This window comes from Calypte anna, chromosome 3 (genome assembly GCF_003957555.1).
Source record: "Calypte anna isolate BGI_N300 chromosome 3, bCalAnn1_v1.p, whole genome shotgun sequence".
Taxonomy (NCBI): Eukaryota; Metazoa; Chordata; class Aves; order Apodiformes; family Trochilidae; genus Calypte; species Calypte anna.
In genome coordinates this window covers 33,926,409-33,947,311 of record NC_044246.1, presented here as the reverse complement: position 1 = coordinate 33,947,311, position 20,903 = coordinate 33,926,409, and the positions used below count along the sequence as shown (strand labels likewise).

The 20,903-nt window shown below is 41.4% G+C and overlaps 1 protein-coding gene across 1 annotated transcript; it reads left to right on the top strand.

The window, feature by feature from the left end:
* The first annotated feature begins 699 nt into the window (after positions 1–699).
* Positions 700–10,612, top strand: SOD2 (superoxide dismutase 2). Its single transcript, XM_030446904.1, has 5 exons — positions 700–830; positions 1,972–2,174; positions 6,223–6,339; positions 8,316–8,495; positions 10,105–10,612. Exons 1-5 carry the CDS (start codon positions 802–804, stop codon positions 10,248–10,250), a joined length of 675 nt encoding a protein of 224 aa, XP_030302764.1. The 5' UTR covers positions 700–801; the 3' UTR covers positions 10,251–10,612.
* The last annotated feature ends 10,291 nt before the right edge of the window (positions 10,613–20,903 follow it).

Genomic DNA, 20,903 nt, shown 5'->3' with positions numbered 1-20,903 from the left:
AATTTCCAAGTATAAGGTAACTTATTTTAAGGAACTTACTGTGCCTCCTCTGCATTTTTGTAACTTGTATTTTTATAATCTGATAAATGGGTTTTTAAAAGTCTTTGGAATAGACATATTTGTTTAAAAAAACATAAGACAGAAGGGTATGTGGTAGCAGAGATCTCTACAGTTTTATCAAATGCTTGTCTGCTGTGTGCCTCCTAACTGAGGGAAGAGTTCTCACTGACCTTTCTGGGGAACCACTTTTACAATGGGTTTTTATACTCGTTTGCATCAGCTACACCGATTATTTTAGCTGATGGTGTGAAGGTGCCCGATCCAAGGTTGCTCATCAGCACTAAAGGCACTTAAATTACTACCAGGAGGAAAACGGATGTCTGGAGACAAGATGCGCATTAAAATGAGGAGCAAGAATTCAACAACAAAAGGTAAGTCTTAGACAAAAATAGCTGAAAAAGAATTTGCAGGTGCTGCTGGTTCTGTCAATAAACCGACAGTCAGTTAACAAACGTTTTTACGAGGCAGGTTTGCAGACCTCGATAGAACTGTCCTATACCGCCACGCCCTCCCGGGGAGCCAGCAGCCGTTCAACAGACAGAAGCTCCTGGCACGCATTTTTCTGCTTGGTAGAGACTGTCCTTAGACTCCTCCTCCTGAGGCGGTCAAGGCCCGACGCCAACCAGCCTTCCATGGGAGTAGAGGTCAGCCTCTTCAGCTGCCCGCCCTCGGCACCGCCTGCGGGCCGGGCCAAGACGCGGTTGCGCTGTCGGTGTAGCGCCGGGCCGTGAGACAGCCGCCATGTTGTGCCGGTTTGCCTCGGCGGGCAGGTGAGTGCCGCGCCGTGGGAGGGTGCGGGACCGTTTCGTCGGCCAGAGCCCCGCAGCCTTAGGCGGGAGGCGGACCGGCCTCGCCCTCCGCGTCCGAGCGTTGGGGAGAAGGGGATGAGAAGGAGGGAGGGGCGGGAGGGTCGCCCCTTCCCCGTTCCTCAGCGGCTCCCCGCCATTTCGAGAGGAGGGAGGTCGCGCCGCTGCTGACTGCTCTGCGGCGCTGGGCGCCGCCTCAGGTAGCGGCGCGGCCGGGGCGTTACTCGGGGTTGTCCTTTCACCCTCCCAGGTTCTGCCCTCGCCATGCACCGAGGAGCTGTCGTCGCCTGGCGAGGTGCTGTCAGATCCTCTCGGCTTTGCTAGCATGGGTCGCCGCGCTCTCGGCCGCTCTTGTGGGCCCCGAGCATTTTGTTCTTGGTTTGTCCCTGGTTTGCGCCAAGGTCACCAGCGAAACGTAAAAGGGCCGCTGGAGGTGACCTTCCGGCGCAGCAGGTTTCATCGCGGCCCTTGTCATGTCTCACGACAAGCGCAGGGTGCTAAAGTGGGGAAGGGCATGGGGAACCTGCGTGTTTTTCAGTGCGGGATATCGAGGCTGCCCTGTCATGCAGCGTGGTGTTTTCTGGTACCCACCGTGCAGATAGGGAAGCACGAGTGCTCGTGATAATGCTGGAGAGTTTCACTTCTGGGAACCCACTGACAGAGGTTTTCAACCTTTTTGTTTGCCAGTACAGTGACCTTCAGGGTCCAGTACAGGAAGGACACTTCAGGGATGTCTTGGTTTCAATTTTTAATCGATAGAGATCATGTGAAGCTGAGAATGCCATCACGTTACTGCTGGCTTACTGTTCCTGGCTCCAGCTTTGCTTTGCCTGCATGTGTTGGGAGGGTGTGTGGCTCTTCGATGGCCTGTGGGGCTTGATTTGAGGAATGCCAGCTTTACGTTATGAAACCTTGTGTATGTGGCACATTTGCCTATGGAGTGCTTGCTTTAAGCTCTTGAAAAATGGAAATTTGACCTTTTTATCTAAGAATACCACTCCGTGTTCTTAATGCTGCTGATCGTAACAGTCATGGTTTCAGTATGCTTCAGTGGTAAAGCTCAACTACTGAATAAGACCACTTCTTTCTGTTTTTTCTCTTCTAGGAACAGTGCCAAGCTGATAGCACCATTGGGATGCTTGGTCTCTAGGCAAAAGCACACCCTTCCAGACCTGCCATATGACTATGGTGCTCTGGAGCCTCATATTAATGCAACGATCATGCAGCTGCACCACAGCAAACATCATGCTACCTACGTGAACAACCTGAATGTTACAGAGGAGAAGTACAAAGAGGCACTGGCAAAAGGTCAGTATATCCACTCCACAGATGTGACAGAAGCTAGTTGACATAAGAGAAAACTGATATCCCATTGTTCCATAGGAAATAGTTTAACGAGTTTTGGATTATGTAATTCAAATGGGTGTTGGGTTTGTTTTGTTTTTTTAATAAAGTGAAATGTGATTAGGAACAAGCTTTTGTTGTACAGGAACAAGTTTCATTGGTGTTGATAATTGGAAATTAGGTATAACTAAGAGCATGAGTTCTGTTCTGTATAGCATTTTTAAACTAGAGGAAAATTAATTTATGTAGATTTAGTCCATATTTATATTAGTAACTTGTATCCAAGACTGAGTCAATATAAAAATGCTGCCATTTTACTAAACATATGCTTTGTAATCAACGGTTAGTAACAAACTTGTATAAAATGTGTGCACCTTGATAGTTTTAACATCAGATGCTCTGCTGATTTTTGTGAAATATTCTTAGTCACATAAAAATGGAGGTAAGACAAATGTCTGGGTTAATGTGTGTTACATCAGTGAAAAGAGCTCTCTGAATTTGGCTCTCAGTTGTGTCACTGGATCAGATTAAGGGTTCATGTATGTTGCATAGTAGTTTGAGACACAAAAATACATGTCAAGACATTACGGAATTTTTTTAAGAGCTCAAACTGAATCTTTACAGTTGTTTTAGCAGGGCTACACTGAAACATACGGAATGACTTTTTTCAAATCTTTCAGTTGGACTGCTGAAAGTCTCTGAAATGACATCTTTTTAAGAAAGTGGAATATTTTCTGTGTTTTTTTTTCTCTTGTGATGATCTTTCTAAAGAATATAAATTTATCTCTAAGAATTGATTACTTTATAGGTACTTTATAGGCACTTTATAGGCTCAGTTCAGTGTGGTTGTCATGTGGTTTCACAGTGTAATTTAACTGCTTAGACTTGGATGAAAGAATTGTCAATATCAGGGTGCACTTGAATCCTGTAGCCCTCCAGAATTGCCAGTGTGCTTGAGTAAAGAAAGTTTGTTACCTGTAGAAGTTTAGAGAAGGCCTAAGAGCCTAAAAATAACTTATTCTAAATTAACTAGTGAGATTTAGTTAACAATCAAGGAGTTAAAATTGGCTGCTGCTTTGTCCTGCTGGTGGTGGACCCAGGAAAATTGTATTACAGAGATGAAATTAGTATAAACAGAACTGAGGAAACCTGAACTGTAAAAAATTGGTCTGCTGCTGCTATTACTTAGCTGTTTAGTAACAAAGGCTTCAGCCACAAGCTGAGGCAGAATTTCTGGTTAGCAGGAACATCTGCAGTGTTGTGGATCCTTTGAAGTGTTTTCCTAAAAACACTATTCTTTTTTAGGCTATCATCACTTGCTGTTAGAAATGGTGTATCTAAAGGTGGAGGTTAATCTTTAAGGATCTTGCCAAATGGATTATGTACTGATAGTGGTCATGCACATCAGAGCATACAAATATTTACTTGTGATATTTGTGTGTGTGTTGGTTTGGCTTCCCCCCCAACTGATATCTTAGTGTACTGTATGTAGTATTTTGACCCTCATTAGGAAGACTTCTAAGATCAGGCTGTAGGAAGGAGCAAAGTCTGAACTACCACCTCATTCTCTCAGTATTGTCATTCTTTTCCCATATTTAAATGCTGAGCATGATGAAAAATCTTAATGCACAAAATTTCAACGTTGGATTAGCTCTCATTGGCATCTAACATCTCTTCTGGATAACATAACCCTGTCAATGGCTTTTGTTCAGCAATAGAAAGTAAAATATCCTCTTCAGGATATCTTTAACATGCTCTTCACTGATCTATAGCTGTCTGCTTAGAAATCTCAAAAGCTCTCCTGGGTTGAATCCCATTGGGTTATGTCATCAGCTCATTTGAAAAAACATGTGATTGCTTCATAAGCTAGTTCTGATTACTGGTCCATAAAAATGTGCAATATTAGCTAATTGAAGGTTATAAACTTCAAACTTATTTTCAGTGAAAACTTGTGCCTACCAGAGTTTTTCCTAGTCTTTTCTGACCATCATGTGACCTGTGGTGCTTTACTTAGCTGCTCTTAAAAGGAAACAAATCACTGAGGGTAGATGGAAACTGAGCTTGGGCACCTTTACACACTGCTTGTCTTGGTTGATCATAGTCTGCTATAGCTGGGTTGAGGAATGCAGTAAGCTTAAGCAAAGGCCAGGAACTTGCTATACAAATAAATTTCAAGATGATTTTGCTGCAACTAATTACTTATTTCCCATTGTCATTTCCAGTACAAAGTTGAACGGAACTGATACAGTAGAACCACAGATGCTGTGTTTTAAGGCCGGTGGCCAAATGCCATCTCTGGTTCTTAGTGCAGCCAATTCCTCTGGGAAATGGTGGAATAAACAGTGGTAAAGACATCCTGGCTTATTTTTTTATTTCTGGCATGTGATATGTTGTATGCTCTAGATGAACTTAAAAAGTGTCATTAAGGTATGCAAAATACAAGGAAAATGTCCTTAAGGTGCTATTTGAATGTGAGAGGTGTCTCATTTTCTTTCTACCTGATACCTGAATTTGCTGAATTCAGCAAATACTGTTTGTAATAACTATATTGGATGTGTTATTACAATCCTGTACCCCTCAAGCTGTTTTTTAACTTAGATATTTTTCTGAATGGAGGAAAAATTAAACGGTGCTGCATATGAGAGCAAATTTGTGTAAGGAGGACATTATTAAGAAAAATTTATAGGAAACTGTTTAGCTTCTGCATCTTCAGAAAATCATTTAGCAGTTCATTTCTAGCAAAACAAAAAAGCCATAGGCATGTGATTGAGTGCTGTTGTAACTCATTTTAGCAAAGCATTGAATAATGGATTTTTGGGAGACTTGTGATCACTGTTGAAACAACGTCATCCAGATATTTGATTTGTATGAAGCTTCCTAAGGTTGCTGTGGTTTCTGAAGGGTATGAGGAGATAGTCACCACACCTGGAGGTATTTAAAAGGCATGTAGATGTGGCACTTAGGGACACGGTTTAGTGGTAGACTTAGTGGTCTTAGGTTTAGGGTTGAACTTGATAATCTTAAAAGTCTTTTCCAATGTGAATGATTCTGATTCTGTTAGGATGAGATATTGAGAACCTGGAATTCTCTATTAAAACCTTAGTGATGTGTGGTGATGCGTTGTGACCTGCCTTCACTTCTCTGTTAACATGACATTTATGGCAGCAAAAAGACTTCTGTCCTGAGAGTGGAGAAAAGAGCTGCCCCCACTGATTCCAAGTTAGAGAAGGTATTGAGTGGTGGAAGAAGCTTCAGAAACTTTTGAAATGTATAAAAGCCAAAACGGAATTAAAGAACACTTGCACTGAAGTACTGCAACACCATTTAGAGGTACAAAGCACCAGTGAACTCTTTTAAAGAACATGGCATGTTGTGGAGAGTGAGGAAGTACAGCGTGGTCAGCTCTTGATTTCAGATGTGAGCTTCTGTCATGTGAAGCAAAATAATCTGGGTTACTACCTTCCTTCAGAAAAATGAAAATTAAACAAAAAATAGCAGGAAGAAGAACATGTTTGTGTAGCTACTTATGGTACTCATCAACTTTCTTTGGACCACAAACTTCCCTGTCACTTGTTTAAAAAGCATAAAAATTCTTAAGTCTGCGAATGACTAAGCTAATGGGTGAGCAGTATTCTTGTCTTGCAATGGCAATACTGAGAAGTTTGCAAGTGCTGGATACTTAAAAATGGTTTGTCTGTATTGGTTGCTTTATTTTGCTATAGAATGGCAATAGATTTTATGTGTAGTATGGATTGTCTGATAGGTGCAATATTGGCAGATAAGTTATCATTATAGATTAAGAAGAGGTCAAAGATAAAGACATCTGTGTAGTTTGTCAGTAACTATCTAAAATAGGAATAACTGTCACAGACCTTATCTTTTCCATAGACAAGTTATAGGCCAGTAAAACTTGAAAGATTATAAAGGTCGATGTAGGCCTAGGGGCTGTTTAGTGACCACTGTGGTGATGATGTTTTTATTTACGTGTGTATTTTATCTCCTGCATTCTTAGGTGATGTTACAGCACAGGTATCACTTCAGCCTGCACTGAAGTTCAATGGTGGGGGCCATATCAATCACACCATCTTCTGGACAAACCTTTCTCCTAATGGAGGAGGAGAGCCTAAAGGTTAGTGCTTGTTACAATGGTTTATTGCATGACTTTTAGTTGACTAGTAGAACTGATGATCTTTTCTCTCTTTGAAAGAGTCTGAAGGATCCTATTTTTCAGAGTTAATTTACCTTTCAGTGTAAGAGTTACTGTAATTCTGAGAAATTCAGGGATTTTTGGATGTAAGCCAGGAATATAAAAAGCTAGCCCTGTGCTATGTCTTTAATTCTAAAACTGATTATGTGTATGCTGCGAAATACTTAACTGTTGCTGTATATTGTTCTTTCCATCCTCATAGGAGAAAATAATATACAAAGCTATGCTAATTAAGTTGCCACATATGATGTATTTGGTTCACAGAAAGGGAAGAATTGTGCTGCAGACCACCCACCCTAGTGACTGGATTTATACTGCAGCGTGAATAGGGACGGTTTAGTAGTTAAAGCCTAAAGGAAGAAGTCCCTTTTGGGGGGACAGAGAAAACGGGCTGCCTGGGGAGGTTGGGAGTCTCCTTCCCTGGGGACATTCAGAAACCACCTGGATGTGTTCCTGTGTGACCTGCTGTAGGTGACCCTGCTCTGGCAGAGAGGGGTTGGACTAGATGGTCTTTCGAGGTTCCTTCCAACCCCTGTTGTTCTGTCATTCTATGAAAGCAAAACAAAGAATTGATTCACTGCTTCCCATTAGCAGGCAGATTTTCAGGCACCTTCAGAAACCCAGGCACCATCACACTTAGTTATTTGGGAAGACAAACACCATTACTCTGAACATGTGTTTGCTTGTAAACAAGCAAACTGGTGCCATGTAGTATGGAATATCTCTTTGTTCAGTTGGGAACAGATGTTCCTTATGTGTCCCCCTCCCAGCATCTTGTGCACCCCCAACCTACTTGCTGATGAGGTGATGTGAGAAGCAGAAAAGCCTTTGACTCGGTGTAAGCACTGCTCAGCAGTAATGGAAACATCTCTGCTTTGTCACTGTTTTCATCACAAATGCAAAACACAGCCCCATGCCAGCTACTGTGAAGAAAATTAACTAATTAATTCCATCCTAGCCAAAACCAGCACATTCTTTCTGTAAATTGGTGGGCATTGGGTGCTGCTTCAGTTTCACGTTCACAGGTGACATCTGGTTGTGACCTTTGACTCGACCATGGAAGTATAAACCTATAGTAAAGATGGTCTAATGAAGATTACAGCATAAAGCTTTGAAGCTTCTAAGCTGAAGTTTCAGCAAGTGCTTCTCATATCAGTCCTGTTCTGATAGAGCCTGTTTCAATTGCTGTTTTCAGAAAACATTCTGTAAAGCCTTTAATTTTTTCTCCCAGTTTCTGTGAAAGTCAGAAAACCAAAGATGTGCTGGGGTGTAGGGGAAGGGAAATAGTTTGTCAGTACATTTTGTTCAACAATTCTGGTTTCTGTTCCCTTTGCCCCAGCACAAGTTAGCTTAATTGTGTAATGAAGAAGGTATCTGATCAAGGAGTCAACTTACCCATCTTAAATAAACTACTGTGCTGTAGAATGAGATGTAACTCTAAAGTCTATGGGAACTGGTTAAATACCTCTTACTAGGTGTAGGCCCACTATACTGACACTGAGGATGTCTAAATGTTTCTTTGTATGAAGACACAGAAATTAGAGCCACTTAGTGTTGTGCTATATATGCAAGCTCTATATGCAAGCTCTAGTGCTTTACCTTCTTTCCTGGTCATTCTTTTTTTTTCTTAGGAATGCACAACTGTCCTGTTGGTAGCACCCTGACTGTGTCTTTGAGGATGTTTGACCATTGTGCTAGTTTCTTTCCAGCTTGCTTGCCCTCTTAAGCAGGCTGGGATAGAACTGTAATTAATGATTTAATGATGCAGCTACTCTGTTTGTCTAGACACTTCCTTCCCACAGAGCCCAAATGCTTCTACTCCTCTTGAGAGGAATTGAAAGATGTTAAGTACCTGACATTCTGTGATCATCTGTGCTTTTTTGTTTGTTTGTTTAAAGGAGAATTGATGGAAGCCATCAAGCGTGACTTTGGTTCCTTTGCAAACTTCAAGGAGAAGCTGACAGCTGTATCAGTTGGTGTTCAAGGATCAGGCTGGGGGTGGCTTGGCTATAACAAAGAGCAGGGACGCCTACAGATAGCAGCTTGTGCAAATCAAGACCCCTTGCAAGGAACAACAGGTCAGGTTGCTTTCCTTCCCCTCCACTAATTGGGGAGTGTCTTTGTAGATTTCATAGGCAAGTGTATGAGATCTGAAAAAAGTTTATGGATGAATTCTGAGAAGAAATTGTTGGATAAATGGAGCTGCAATACTGATTATCACTACTAGCAGAAGTGAAAACCAGCTGCAATTTTCAAAACAGCATTTGTAAAGCAGGACTTAAATACTGGGAAGAGCAGCAAGGTTTAAAGTCTGTCCAGTCAGAGGGCAAATAGATGGGGCATATTGTGAAGATGCTTTCTTGGTGCTTTTAGGATGTTGGTGTCTTCTCCCAAGTAACAAGACAAGTGGAAATGCTTTCAAGTTGCACCAGAAGGAGGTTTGGAATAGATGTTAGGAAAAACTCCTCCACTAAAGGGATTGTCCGGCACTGGAACAGACTGCTCAGGGAAGTGATCGAGTTACCATCCTTGGAAGTATTTAAAAGCCTTGTAGCTGTGGTGCTCAGGGACATGGTTCAGTGGGGGACTTGGCAGTGCTGGGTTAACGGTTGGGCTTGGTGATCTTAAAGGTCTTTTCTGATTTTGTGATTCTATTTCTGGGTGACTGGACTATCTGTATTGAGGAAGATTAAGCCTCTTGCCTTTAGTTTGTTTCCTCTGGCAGAGGGCTGTTCACAGAACGGTCAGTATAGGCCAGACAACAGGAAAGAGAAGATGTACATAGTAACTCTTGTTACAGCGTAGGATGAGTTTAAAATGGAAGGCTTAAAATCTGCTTTTTTTATATTGGTAAATAGTAGTGAGTGTCAGTTAAATTATCCTTGGATGGGGATAGATCTTAAAGCTAGACAAACAGTGTAATACTGGCTGTGATCACTTTTGAAGATACTTTTACTTGCTCAGGGTGACATGGCAGTGATGATGGCAGGCCGAACACCCTCCACAGAGGGGACATGGCCAGTGAGAATCCTGAGCTATGACTGTTTGTCCAAGTCCTATTGCAGTTATCTTAAAAGCATGTTCTGTAGAGAGTGGCAAGGAATTTCATGTATTGTCAGCAGATGGTGTCTTATCAGTATGGGAAAAAAAAAATTTGTTATAGAAACATACAGCATAATGTGAGTAAATTTCATCCTTCCTCTCCATGAAAACTCTCCATTAAAAATTCAGTGAGAAGGACATTTTAGCACAAAAGCAAGGAATGTAAGTATATATGTATATATATATAAAAAAGTTAATAACTTGTGATTAAAATATTGATAGCAAACTGGTGTAGCGATAGACTCCTTCATGGAGTACCTTTTCATGAAAATGCTTGCATAGCTGTACAAAAGATGTAAACCTTTCAAAAATTACTCTTTATGTCAGTTACATCTTCAAGACATTTCTAGAGTATTTATAGATATTTGCCTGAATCCGCTCTTTTGGTTTATGCAATATATGTGCATGTAGAGAGCAAACAGTTCTTTGAAATATGGACAGTAACCACCTGTGTGCTGGAGAGCTCTTTGTCTCCCAGCAGATAAAGACTCAGATATTTGATAGTTTCAGGATGCTATATAAGACATTACATACAAAGAGTGTTTTCATGGATTTACAAAATTTATTCTCCTTTATTTTTTACAGGTCTTATTCCTTTGCTAGGAATCGATGTATGGGAACATGCTTACTATCTTCAGTATAAAAATGTTCGACCTGATTATTTGAAAGCCATCTGGAATGTGATCAACTGGGAGAATGTATCTTCACGATATGCAGCTTGCAAGAAGTAGAGTGGAATTCTTACACAGACTACTAAAATATCACCACTTCTACTTGTAGTAGTGCCTGTGGCTTACAAATGAATTGTTCTACTGCAGAAAACACTTAGCTCATCCAACAAAAGTATTTCATAATCAAGCAAAGAGTCTGCTTAATTCTGTGAGAGATATTTACATAGATCTTTGAAGCTTTAATATGTTGTGCAACAGAGGGACACTTGAAATGATATTTTGTGTTGCATATAGAAACATAGATCACCTTGGTGAAGCTTATTGGGTGATGGATTTCCTTGTTGCACTAAAATACCTAAGTGGAAACATGTATTTTATGTTGCTATAAACAAATAAAACTCAAAAGGAGAATCTTCTATAACTGTCTATAAGAGACTTATTTTTAGTAATAGCTAGTCCAGTTACTTGATTTGAAAGTGGTTGGAAAAGAAAAATCTCTTGCTGTATTACAGAGTATGGAGCTTTTTTAACATTGAAAAGATAGATGAAGGGGGAAATATGAATTCCTGGGCCTACCTGACTTGACTGTCTTCAGTCATCCCTGCATTTTTCCTACATCTCTTTAAGTGAGATCTTTGTGTATTGCACAGATGCACTGGCTTTTGAAGAGTTACCTTGGGGAAGAGGTTACACTACTGGGTCAGGCTAAATTGTTCATACAGGAACTGAATGGCAGCATGTGATACTCATTCCACACTAGCTATTAAGTGTATCCTAAAACATTCTTTAACTTAAGAGGCTGATTTTGTGCATATATCAAGTGTAAGTTGTCTCTGCCTAGCTGTGTTCCTGAAACAGTTGTTGTTTACAGTTAAAGGTGATGAATGAGCATCTGGTGTGAAGGAGCATGCTCAAAAGGTCTTGAAAAATACAATAAATGGTTGGTGTTATTTCGGCTTTTTTGCTAATTCTGTTGCAAGTATTTCAGGGTGGATGCTACTGGACATACACAGTGCCTTGCACTTGGGTTTTCATAGAGCTTCCTTGCTATGCTGCTTTAAGTTCAGGATGGATTCTCGGGGAAACAAGGAATAGACTTGCATTACCCTAATGACAGGCTGCTATTTTGAAATATCAAGTAAGATCAAAGGGAGAAGTACTTATAAAGAAATAAATGTTTCATTAGCAGATGCAGAGAGAGAGTAACCACCACCATAGGAAGAGTATTTAGTCACTAACCAAAGCTGTGACTGGTGAGATACCTCTGCAAATGAAAGTGAGTTGTGCAAACATGGCTTATTTCACATTTAAAGTGTTTTGTTTACAGAAGGGTCTGTATTCTTGCTGTCTGCAGAAACATCTCTAAGTCTGGAGAGCAGGTGAATGAAGTCTCTGTCACAAACTCTGCTCAGCTTTTCTTAGTAGAGAGAGAGAGTCTCCATGAATAAACACTAGCATCACACAGATTTTTCCCTGACAGAAGCTTCCTGCAAAAAAATATGCTTTTAATTTGAAATTAAATCTTTGCTTTAATTATTTACTGCACTGATCAGTTTAGTTGGAAACTTGTTTTCCTCTGTCTGTGTGTGTGTGTTTCCTTCTGAGCAGTTCAGAATGCTTACATGAACACAGAATATAGCACACAGTATTCTTGTTGAAAGACTGTTGAGGCAAGTCCTTTTTAAGGACTTAATATTAGGCAGAATTGATTAATATTGTTGATAATTATTGGAGAAAGGAGCAGTGTTTGCCGTGACTTGTTAATCACATGTAGCTAGCTCTAAGCATAAAACTTTAGGCAAGTTAGGTTGGTGTCTGAATTAATGAAGGCAAATACTTAGGTCTTAGTTGTCATACTCCAGTTTATTGAAATCCTGCAGATAAGGTGGATGGAGTGGGGGTGAAGCAGTGGCATTTTACTAGAGGAGGAACAGGCACTTCAGACATGAAGAGAAGCCTTTGCTTCTTACTTAAAAAATACAGAGGAGGCATGTTCTGTTTACCATGGAGACTGCATGAACATAAAACAGTCGTGTCTTTTTTTTTCCTTTGTTCAAGACTATATGATATGAAATGCTATACAGCAGAAAACAAAATATCCTACTGGAGTATTCCTCCTCAGTGAGTGAATGCTGAGGCAGGGCTTTGTGAATGCCATAGTGCATATGTCAGGCACCTTCCTGCATGCTCTTAATGAACAGAGAGGTGACTGTGTATAGACTGCTGCTCAGGAAGGGAATGCTTAAGCAATGGAGGAAGCCTGAATTAACTCCAGGCAGTGAAAGAAGCCATAGAGAGCTCCTCAGGCAAGGCTGGCCTTTGCTGAGGCTTTAAAACCAGTAGTACAAGACCCAACACATGCTGTTAAAGCTCAGTTTCTTCTGTGCACCAGGTTAAAATGAAGCTCTGCTCATCTCCTGCTTAGAATCAGCTGGTCAGCTTGTCCTGTCTTTAAGTCTGAATGTAGAATGTCCAAAGCTGTATACCAATAGGAGTGTTTGTGGAACAGAAAGATGAAAATTACTTGAAGGCAAATAGTAGGAACACTGAAGCAATTAAAATAATTTCATGCTTGTTCTGGTGGACAAGTATCAAGGATAGACAAAAGTTGTTTTTGTGGTTTGTTTAAAGGAGGGGCCCAGTTAAATTGTTTTAACTCCAAACTTCTGTGAGATCTGAGAAAAGTCTTAGTGGTTCTTGTGACACTAGGAAATGAAGGACATGGCTGTAATTCAGCAAGTCTGAAAAGCTGTCATCTGGCTGGGCAGTAGAAGTGCATAAACTTCTTACTAATCTGTGTTACTAGGAACTGCTGCTGCTATTCAGAAGTTCTGACCGATGGGCAGGTGTGCCTCTCCCTGCATGAACTGAGAAACAGGAAGGTCAATGATTACAGCTGATCTCACATGCCCTGTCTGAGCAGACAAGCCAAAGACCTGTTACTTAAGAACTGCACTACTGACACAGTTTGTTCTGCCTAGACCTTCTAACCCCAACAGTAAAAATAGCACCTGTGTGTGTGAAGTTGTCTCCAGCTGTGGAGATACTGAGATTCTGTGCAAGATAGCTCGGATCAATGAGATGAAATTACTTGCTGACTGGATCTGCATGACCAAACAGTGAGTTTTCTAACTTCTGTGCTAGCTGAATTGGTCATTGACCTGGCCCAAACAGAAGAGCTGCAGAAGAATTGCATCCTGATGCCCCCCCCAAGTACCTGTTTTTTCAGTCCTTGCTGAACTGTGTTGCCTGTGAAGATGTTGTGTATGTACACACAGATATTTGTGTGTAGGACACAATATTATAGGACAAGAACTTAAGAGTTACTTCCAAGAGGGGAGAACAGTGCAGTATCTAACCCAAATCTTCTGGAAATGATGATGTATCACAAATTTGAATAACAAAGGGCATCAGAGTGATTCCATAAGAGATACTTAAGGGTGAAAAAGCTGTTGTACTTACAGGCTTTTGTTTGAAGACTACAAATATCCATGGCTGAACTTCTTTTTAGAAACAGATGCAATCAAGTCTTAAAAAGCCATATGCCACTGTGAAATGCAAGTCACATTTGTAATTTTTTTGCTGATCTGTAAAAGATATTTGAAGGGTAATACAAATTGCAAAGCAGTTGTGTCTCGTTCTGTACCAGAAAAGATTAAAGTAACTTCAGGCTGGCCAAAGTGAGCTCTTGCAGCTTCCCTGCTGGTCCTCTGTGGTGTCACAGGGCTGATGCTGGTGACTGGTCCTGGTGAGCCCAAGGGCTGGCACCTCTATCCTGCTCTGGGAATGGTAGGGAGCTGTAGGTGTCTGTACTGAGTAGTCAGAAGTGGAAAAACGAGAAAACACTTTTTTCCTCCAGCTCTTTCCTTCCACCTCACAATTATTTATTCCACCTTTATTTAGAGCATGTATTAAAAAGCAGTAGTAAACCCCAAACTGTCTCCAGAGAAGACAGTCTGTGACTCAGCTTGTGAGCTGGTAGGCTCTTAAAGGCATATTAAAACATCTTTATTTGCAGAAGACTTACTTGCCTTTGTTTTTCATGCAAAAATTTAGTTCTTTCTAGTGTAGCAAAATAGGTTTAAAATGCTATGCTCTGCCATTCTGCTAGCATTTGATATGCCTATTGCATTGACTTTGCAGAAGTTAATCATTGCACAAGTATGAAGCAAAAGAGTTGTGTTTACAGTTGTCTGGTGTCAGGTGGGTAAAATATTGGTAAGTTAGTAAGCTTAACTTGCCTTCCCCTTAAAGCACTTTCTGCTTACTAAAGTAATGCCCTCATATTTCATCACAGCTGTTTTAACTCCTTTGATTGACAAAGTGGAGCTTCTCTGCGAGTCCATGGTAACTGTGACTGCGGAGCTGAATACTCTCCTGTCCCAGAGAACCAGAGCTGTGCGTTTACCACTAGGTGGGAGTGTGGATCTGCCTTACCCTGCTCTCTGTATGGCTTCCTAGTTGAATTCCAAGAAATTGGTTAAGAAGCAGTTCATGTGCTCTCACTGGAACTGCTTGGGCTGTTACTTCCACTTTATAAATGATCAGTCGGCACTGCCACTGAAGCTACCTGTCAGTATGTGGGATGGAGGCAACCCTGCTGTAAAGAAAACACCTTATTTTAATATATCCAGTCACTTATAGGTCTTGCTATAACTAAAACCAGGGCAGGTAGAGTCTGGAGGAAGGTACCCTTAATTAAAAGCCAAGATCTAGGATTCCTGCCTGGCTGCCTCAGCAGGCTGCCTGTGTAGGGACATACAGTGTCCATGGCGTTCTGAATGGTCTTTTAAGCCTAGATATATAACCACAGGGTACAAAGTCTGTGTAACTAAGCCAAGACTGTAAAGGGAGTACTTAGCAGGCTACCTGAGGCACAAAGGTTTCTACCTGGGGCGTCCCAGGGTTTTTGCTGCTCCACTGAAACTCCAGCTTTTCACTGGATCTGCTCATGTGAAGAGGTAGGTGGACAAATTAGCACGGAGGTAATGCTGCCTCGACCTGCCAGAGCTGGTGGTGGACCCACAGAACCTCGTGACACCACTGAAGCAGCTCTCTGACAGACATGTCCCACTGTGGTGTGTTTAAGCATCCCTCTGGGCTGATGGTGATTCCCTGGAATGCAGAGAGCTCCCTACAGCATAGCATTTGGGAAGTCTTAGCATGAAGGCAATGTGAAATGACTGTCAGTCCCATAGTTGTTGGCTAATGTTGCACATAAAGTTGCAGAAGAAATTACAGTTTTCTGAAGTTTCTAATTTCCACAAAACTCTGAGGAAACATGCAAAATTTCCTGGTTACTGCACAAGGTTTTTTCAAATAGGCTGGGGGCTTCTACAACCTGATTTCCTCTAGGGGAGTTTTGCCCTGCTCGGGAAGACAAAAGCTTTGGAAAGTCCAGGTCTGTCAGCTGGGCTACAATTCCCTAGCCCATTCTTGTTTTCACCTTTTTTCTATGGAGGAACTATGTCTGAACTTCCTTGGCTTCTCCCTACTTCTGCTGAGGTCCTGTATTGAGGGCCACCTCCTCCAGAATGAGCTCTGCAGTGCTTTAGTTCCTTGTACCTGGGTTCCTTTCCACCTGCTGCTTCATAATGTTTGCATTTTAAGGGCTTGTCCTTTATGCTGCTGGCAATAGAGCTCTAGCTGTAAGAAGTCGGATCTAGACCCAAGAAGTGTGGTAATTCAGCTATTTTAATCAATGAGATTTGCAACACAGGCAGTATAAAAAGACTACTTCACAGGAATTTCAGTTTTTCCTTATTTTTTTTAGAGAAGGTTAGAGATTTTCACACTCACTACAAAGATCAGGGCATGTCAGAGGTCCACAAGCCAAGAGATAAGGAGAAAGAGTGTGTCAATTGACTTGTCATAATTTGAAAGTAATGCCACAATTCCAAGAAGGGCTGAATCAGACCATTTCAATATTTGACACTGGCAGGAGTGGGCAATATTGCATCCTTTGTTATGCCTCTAGAAATCTGGTCCTGAAATAGCTGAAAACAAGGGCTTCCAGGCTGTAGGAATTTTGAAATTTGGCTGTGGTCAGAACTGGCCAGGACTGAAAACTTGTCAGTATTTCCAGGAATCCAGAAGCTCCCAAGGCCTTACAGCTGCTGGGGAAATCTGATGTTCTCTGTCTGGACAGCTGTCATGGGCTTTGAGCCTCAGGCTTCTCCAAAGGTCATTTCAGGGCTGTTTCAAACAGCATTTTGGGCACACTAAGGAAGTGTTTCGGAAAGTTCTGCCTCTCTATGTATGTGTCTTCTGACTGAATGTTTCACTCAGATGTTTCTAGCCACTCTTAGACCTCAGGCAGAATTCTGTTGAGTAGAGGAGTGGGGAGGAAGGGGAACATAATCTTTCAAAGGATGCTTCATCAGATTGTCTTCAACTTCCCACTCCCATAAGAAGTGCACACAAACCTGCCCAGACCGCCCTGTTTGTGGAGAACAACTCAGCTTTTGGGTCCTCTGAGTGTTTGATCTTGTTTCCCAGGATGCTGAGAGAAACTTGTCTCATACTCAATGTACCCTGTTCTCCATCTGGGCTCCTCACCTGTAGTTAAGATTTCAAGCCATATCAAAATGCCTTGGTTTTAATTTCTATAAGCTGTGCTGCTGTTTACAGGGAAGAAGTGCTCATGTATTTCTGCTTATTTATTTTTCCTATTGAAAGCGTAAGGATTGCAAAACTAAAACTCTCATCTGGATTTTTTAGGGATGGAGAAATATTTCTGAGAGCTTAAGTGTAGGGCTTAGTGCTTTTTTGCCTAACTAAATAAATTGAGAATAATGGACTGGAATTAGCCTGTCTGAGAGTCAAGAGCTCTCATGGGAGTTTCTCCCTTGCCTTCATGAGATCCAGGTCAGTTAAAAGCAGTTCAGAGCCAGGACTGATGCTTTTCTGTATTATCTAGCTGGGAATTGGAGTTGTTCCTGGATTTTGTCTTATCTTAAATGTAACTCGTAGCATTTAAGTGTCTGTTGTTCATTTGCTGAGACTCATTGTTGTCCTAAATACATTCTCTCCAGCTGGTGTGGGACTGTGCAACACACATTGTATGTTACTGTCAAACCTGTGTTTAGCATGGGAGAAAGCACAAGATATTAAATGGAACTAAATGTTTTTCTTCTAGATATGGCTGTCTGGCATAGACACTGTGGGAAGGATATAGTGTGGGATGATGAGGGTTCAGCCCTGAAATTTGTCCTAGAAAGTAACATCTGCTGATCTGGGGGCAGATCTGCCCAGTTTTCTGTCCAATAAGCTCTGATATCAGCTTCATTAGAAAGAAGTGTGCTTCTGTGGCCTCAGAGAAGTATCCAAGGATCTTGCTCATGTCAGGATTTCGGACTACCCCATCAAAACCCTCTTCTTTTGCATCATCAGCTGGTGTGTCACAACACTGTACATCTCAAAGAGCTCACTGTAGGCCAGTTTTACATGGATGAGAAAGAATAAAGCTGTCTATGACCAGCTGAAAACCTGTCACCATCTGCACCCAGGAGCACGATTGGAGCCAGTGTTAGAGGGCTGCACCCCTGGACTGGTCCCACTGTCAAGGCAGCAACATGGAGAAGTCCTGGTCTGGCTGCTGCTCACTTGGAGCTTCTTGCTGAATCTGATCTGGACCTGACATCCTAGGTGTGCTCTCCAATTAGGGATCCTTAGGGATTATGGTTTTGCCAGTACATGTATATGGCTAAATATGCAAATGTGATCATGAGCTTATCTGTGTGTGTGTGTGTGTGTGTCAATTTTTTAACTTCTTCTGGGTGTTTGAAGAAAAAATGGCAGAAAAACCCATCTGGTTATGTTCACTCTTGCAATCTAACATCTGGCTGCCAGACTGGAGAGGCTGTGTAATCACTGCTCATGTGGTTTCCATGCTTTGATTCCCTGCTATGACTGAGTGTTGGAGAGGAACTTGCCCCTCGTGACAGAGCATGAGCTGACAATGTGTTGGAAAGACAGAAAGTGTCCACCATTAGACCTTGTTTACACATAAGTCTTGCCAGGTTAATCTAAGTGGAAGTATATGCATATGGTTCTCATATTGCTTCATCACTGAAGCCTTGGTCTTAAAAAGGTCTTATTTGGGCTGGAACTGCTCTTGCAATTACCCAGATGTATTGTAGAGGTGAAGTGCTAGAATGCTATAAAAAATGAAGGTTTCCTGTCAGCCTCTGAAATGAAATTCAGGAAAAATGTCCTGTTTTCCTCCCTGCCACCACCCCAGGGAAATGAGACCTTCAACCCTTGCCCCCTGGATTTACTTCTAAGTGAATGAAAAAGGGTGAGCTAACAGAACTGTTCATGCAAAGAGGGGAGGAGGCAAGTGCTCCACCTTTGCCTTTATTCTCTGGGTAGCAATTAGGACACTCTGCAGAGGTGCAGGAAAGTAGCATTTAGTTCCTTCTGTGTGCTGAAGTGGACCTGAAAATTTACCTCTCAGATTGCCCTGCCTTGCACACTGGGAGCATTTTGGAGGTGATGAATTCTGAGTTCCTGCAGCTAAAATTATGCCTGGTAGCTGGGGCAGTCAGGTAGAGGTGACCACCTCCAGCTCTGTGCCCAAGATGCTCACTTAGAAGGGAGTCTGGATTTCCAAAAAAATACTGTGGGCAGGGTCCTGACTGCTCAAGGGGAGCCATCTGCCCATACCATGGTCTTATTCCACTAACTGAGCCCCACATCCTCGTTCTGTCTGGCTCCAAGCTTTTGGTGACTTTGGATGAATTGACAAGAGTTTCTGAATCAGTCAACACCCTGTATTCAGTAAATAAGCTATTTTTTTTTCCTCTCAGTCTTGCCCAAAGCAGTTTCCAGCTCCATGGAACTATTTTCTATTGGCTTGAAAGGGGAACAGGAATGAAATAAATTTGTTGTCTGAGTCAGAGAGCATGTAATGGCAGCTAAACAAGAACTCTGATTTACTGATCTTCGTCATGATCAAATTTAGACTTCATCTTCTGTAGATACTTAAGCTCTAGTGTTTTAGGTTTTTTTTTCAAAGGAATTCAGAATGAATTTGTTCATCCTAAGTCAGAATGACTGTGGTGGTGGCAGTTAGCAGTGACATTTGGGTTGTGTTAATGAGCACAAAATTAAATATAGCACCAAGTAGGAGTCAACATCATGAAAAATAAATGACAAAAGAAGAAAGAAAAAATCTCAGATAAAAAGGAGAAAATTATTGGAAATTCACAGGACCATTTTTAATGTTTTTTTCAGGGAAAAGCAAAGGAAAAAAAAGAGTATAAGCTTAAAATTGGGATAATCACATTCTTTTTTAAAGCAACACAACCTCAGCTTCTCTTGGGTAATTGATCATGTTTTATCCTTCTCCTTGACCAGAAATCAAATGCAATGGAAGAGGCAAATTGAGGAGAGAGCCTCTGTTTAGTCTTTTTTACTAATTTACATGCTGTTCTTGACAATGATCAGAAACTTGTAACATTTTTCTGGAAAAAAAAAAGGAATTGGAAAAAGCATGTAACTGTGAAACAACAAACAAAGACAATGTGCTTACAGAAAGCCAGTCATTTAGTTATCTGTTGGTGAAGTATTTTTTTGGTGAAGGTTAAAGCTGCCCATAGAAACTGGTATCACCACCATCCACTCAAAACAACCTCTATTGAGTTGTTGAGGTCAACATCTCTATTGACCTTATATGTCAAGTTCTCAGTTTGTAGTCAGGGATTATCAACCATGTCCCAGCCTTGTTAACATTAATCTTTAAGAAAAATATGTCATATAGAAGATGGGGACCACCTAGACCAACTGATATCCGATTGCCAGAATAAGCTTCACTCTCAGCTTGAACTAATATTAAAATAACCAGCATTAATTCATGTATGGATCCTCTGGTCTCCTACAGGTAGTTGCTCCTTCTCACCAAAGAAAATGCTCACGGAAAGACCCTGTGGGATTTAATATCTGATAATATCCTGTGGGATTTAATATCTGATGTATAGACAGTCCAGATTCAAACAACCACCTTTTCTGTCAGCGGTTGCACACCTCAGATTGTTGTTGTGGAACAGGCAGCTGGATGAATCTGGCAGGCAGCTGTCTGCTAAGACATGATCTACATAGGCAGGGAGGAGCACTTCCAGCAGGAGATGCTATTTATTTCCATAGGAGCAAAATAATCCATTATGTGTTACTTTCTTTGCCACGTGGCAAGAGAGAAAGGAACAGGCCATGGTAACCCTTGTCTGCTTCTCGTGCTCTCTAAAACTATGCAACTAATGCTGTGCAAATTAAAGAATCAGTTTTTGAACAAAAAGTGTTTTTCAACTTTTTCCGCAAGAAAATACCTGGAAATTCTGCTCAAATACCTGGAAAAAGAGCTGTCACACTGAAATGACCTGCTTTCATTTCATTCTTGAAGTCCAGCCTTACACTGCTCTCGTAGAAGCCTAGGCAGACCTAATGCTTCTCTATAACCCTCCTGTGGAGGGGTTGTCCTGCCTTGTCATATACCTTTATCTAGGCTTCTGTTTTTTAGTGGGACCAAATAAAAATCAAATTCAACATTTCCATTAACCAAAGGGATGCTTTGTTTAATAGGACATTCCACAATATTGAGCAATATTGTGCTTCATTCAAGGGAGTAAAAACTTCCGACAAAATTGACTGCAAAAGTTTCTTGTGTTCTCTCTAGTGGGATGAAGTATCACAACATAATACAGAATGGAAGTGGTG

What these genes read in the sequence shown, in the direction of transcription:
- SOD2 (XM_030446904.1), top strand. Translation starts at nt 802, where the DNA reads ATGTTGTGCCGGTTTGCCTCGGCGGGCAG. An exon ending in CGGTTTGCCTCGGCGGGCAG is followed by an intron (nt 831 to 1,971) that starts GTGAGTGCCGCG and finishes TTTCTCTTCTAG; the next exon opens with GAACAGTGCCAAGCTGATAG. An exon ending in CCCCTTGCAAGGAACAACAG is followed by an intron (nt 8,496 to 10,104) that starts GTCAGGTTGCTT and finishes TATTTTTTACAG; the next exon opens with GTCTTATTCCTTTGCTAGGA.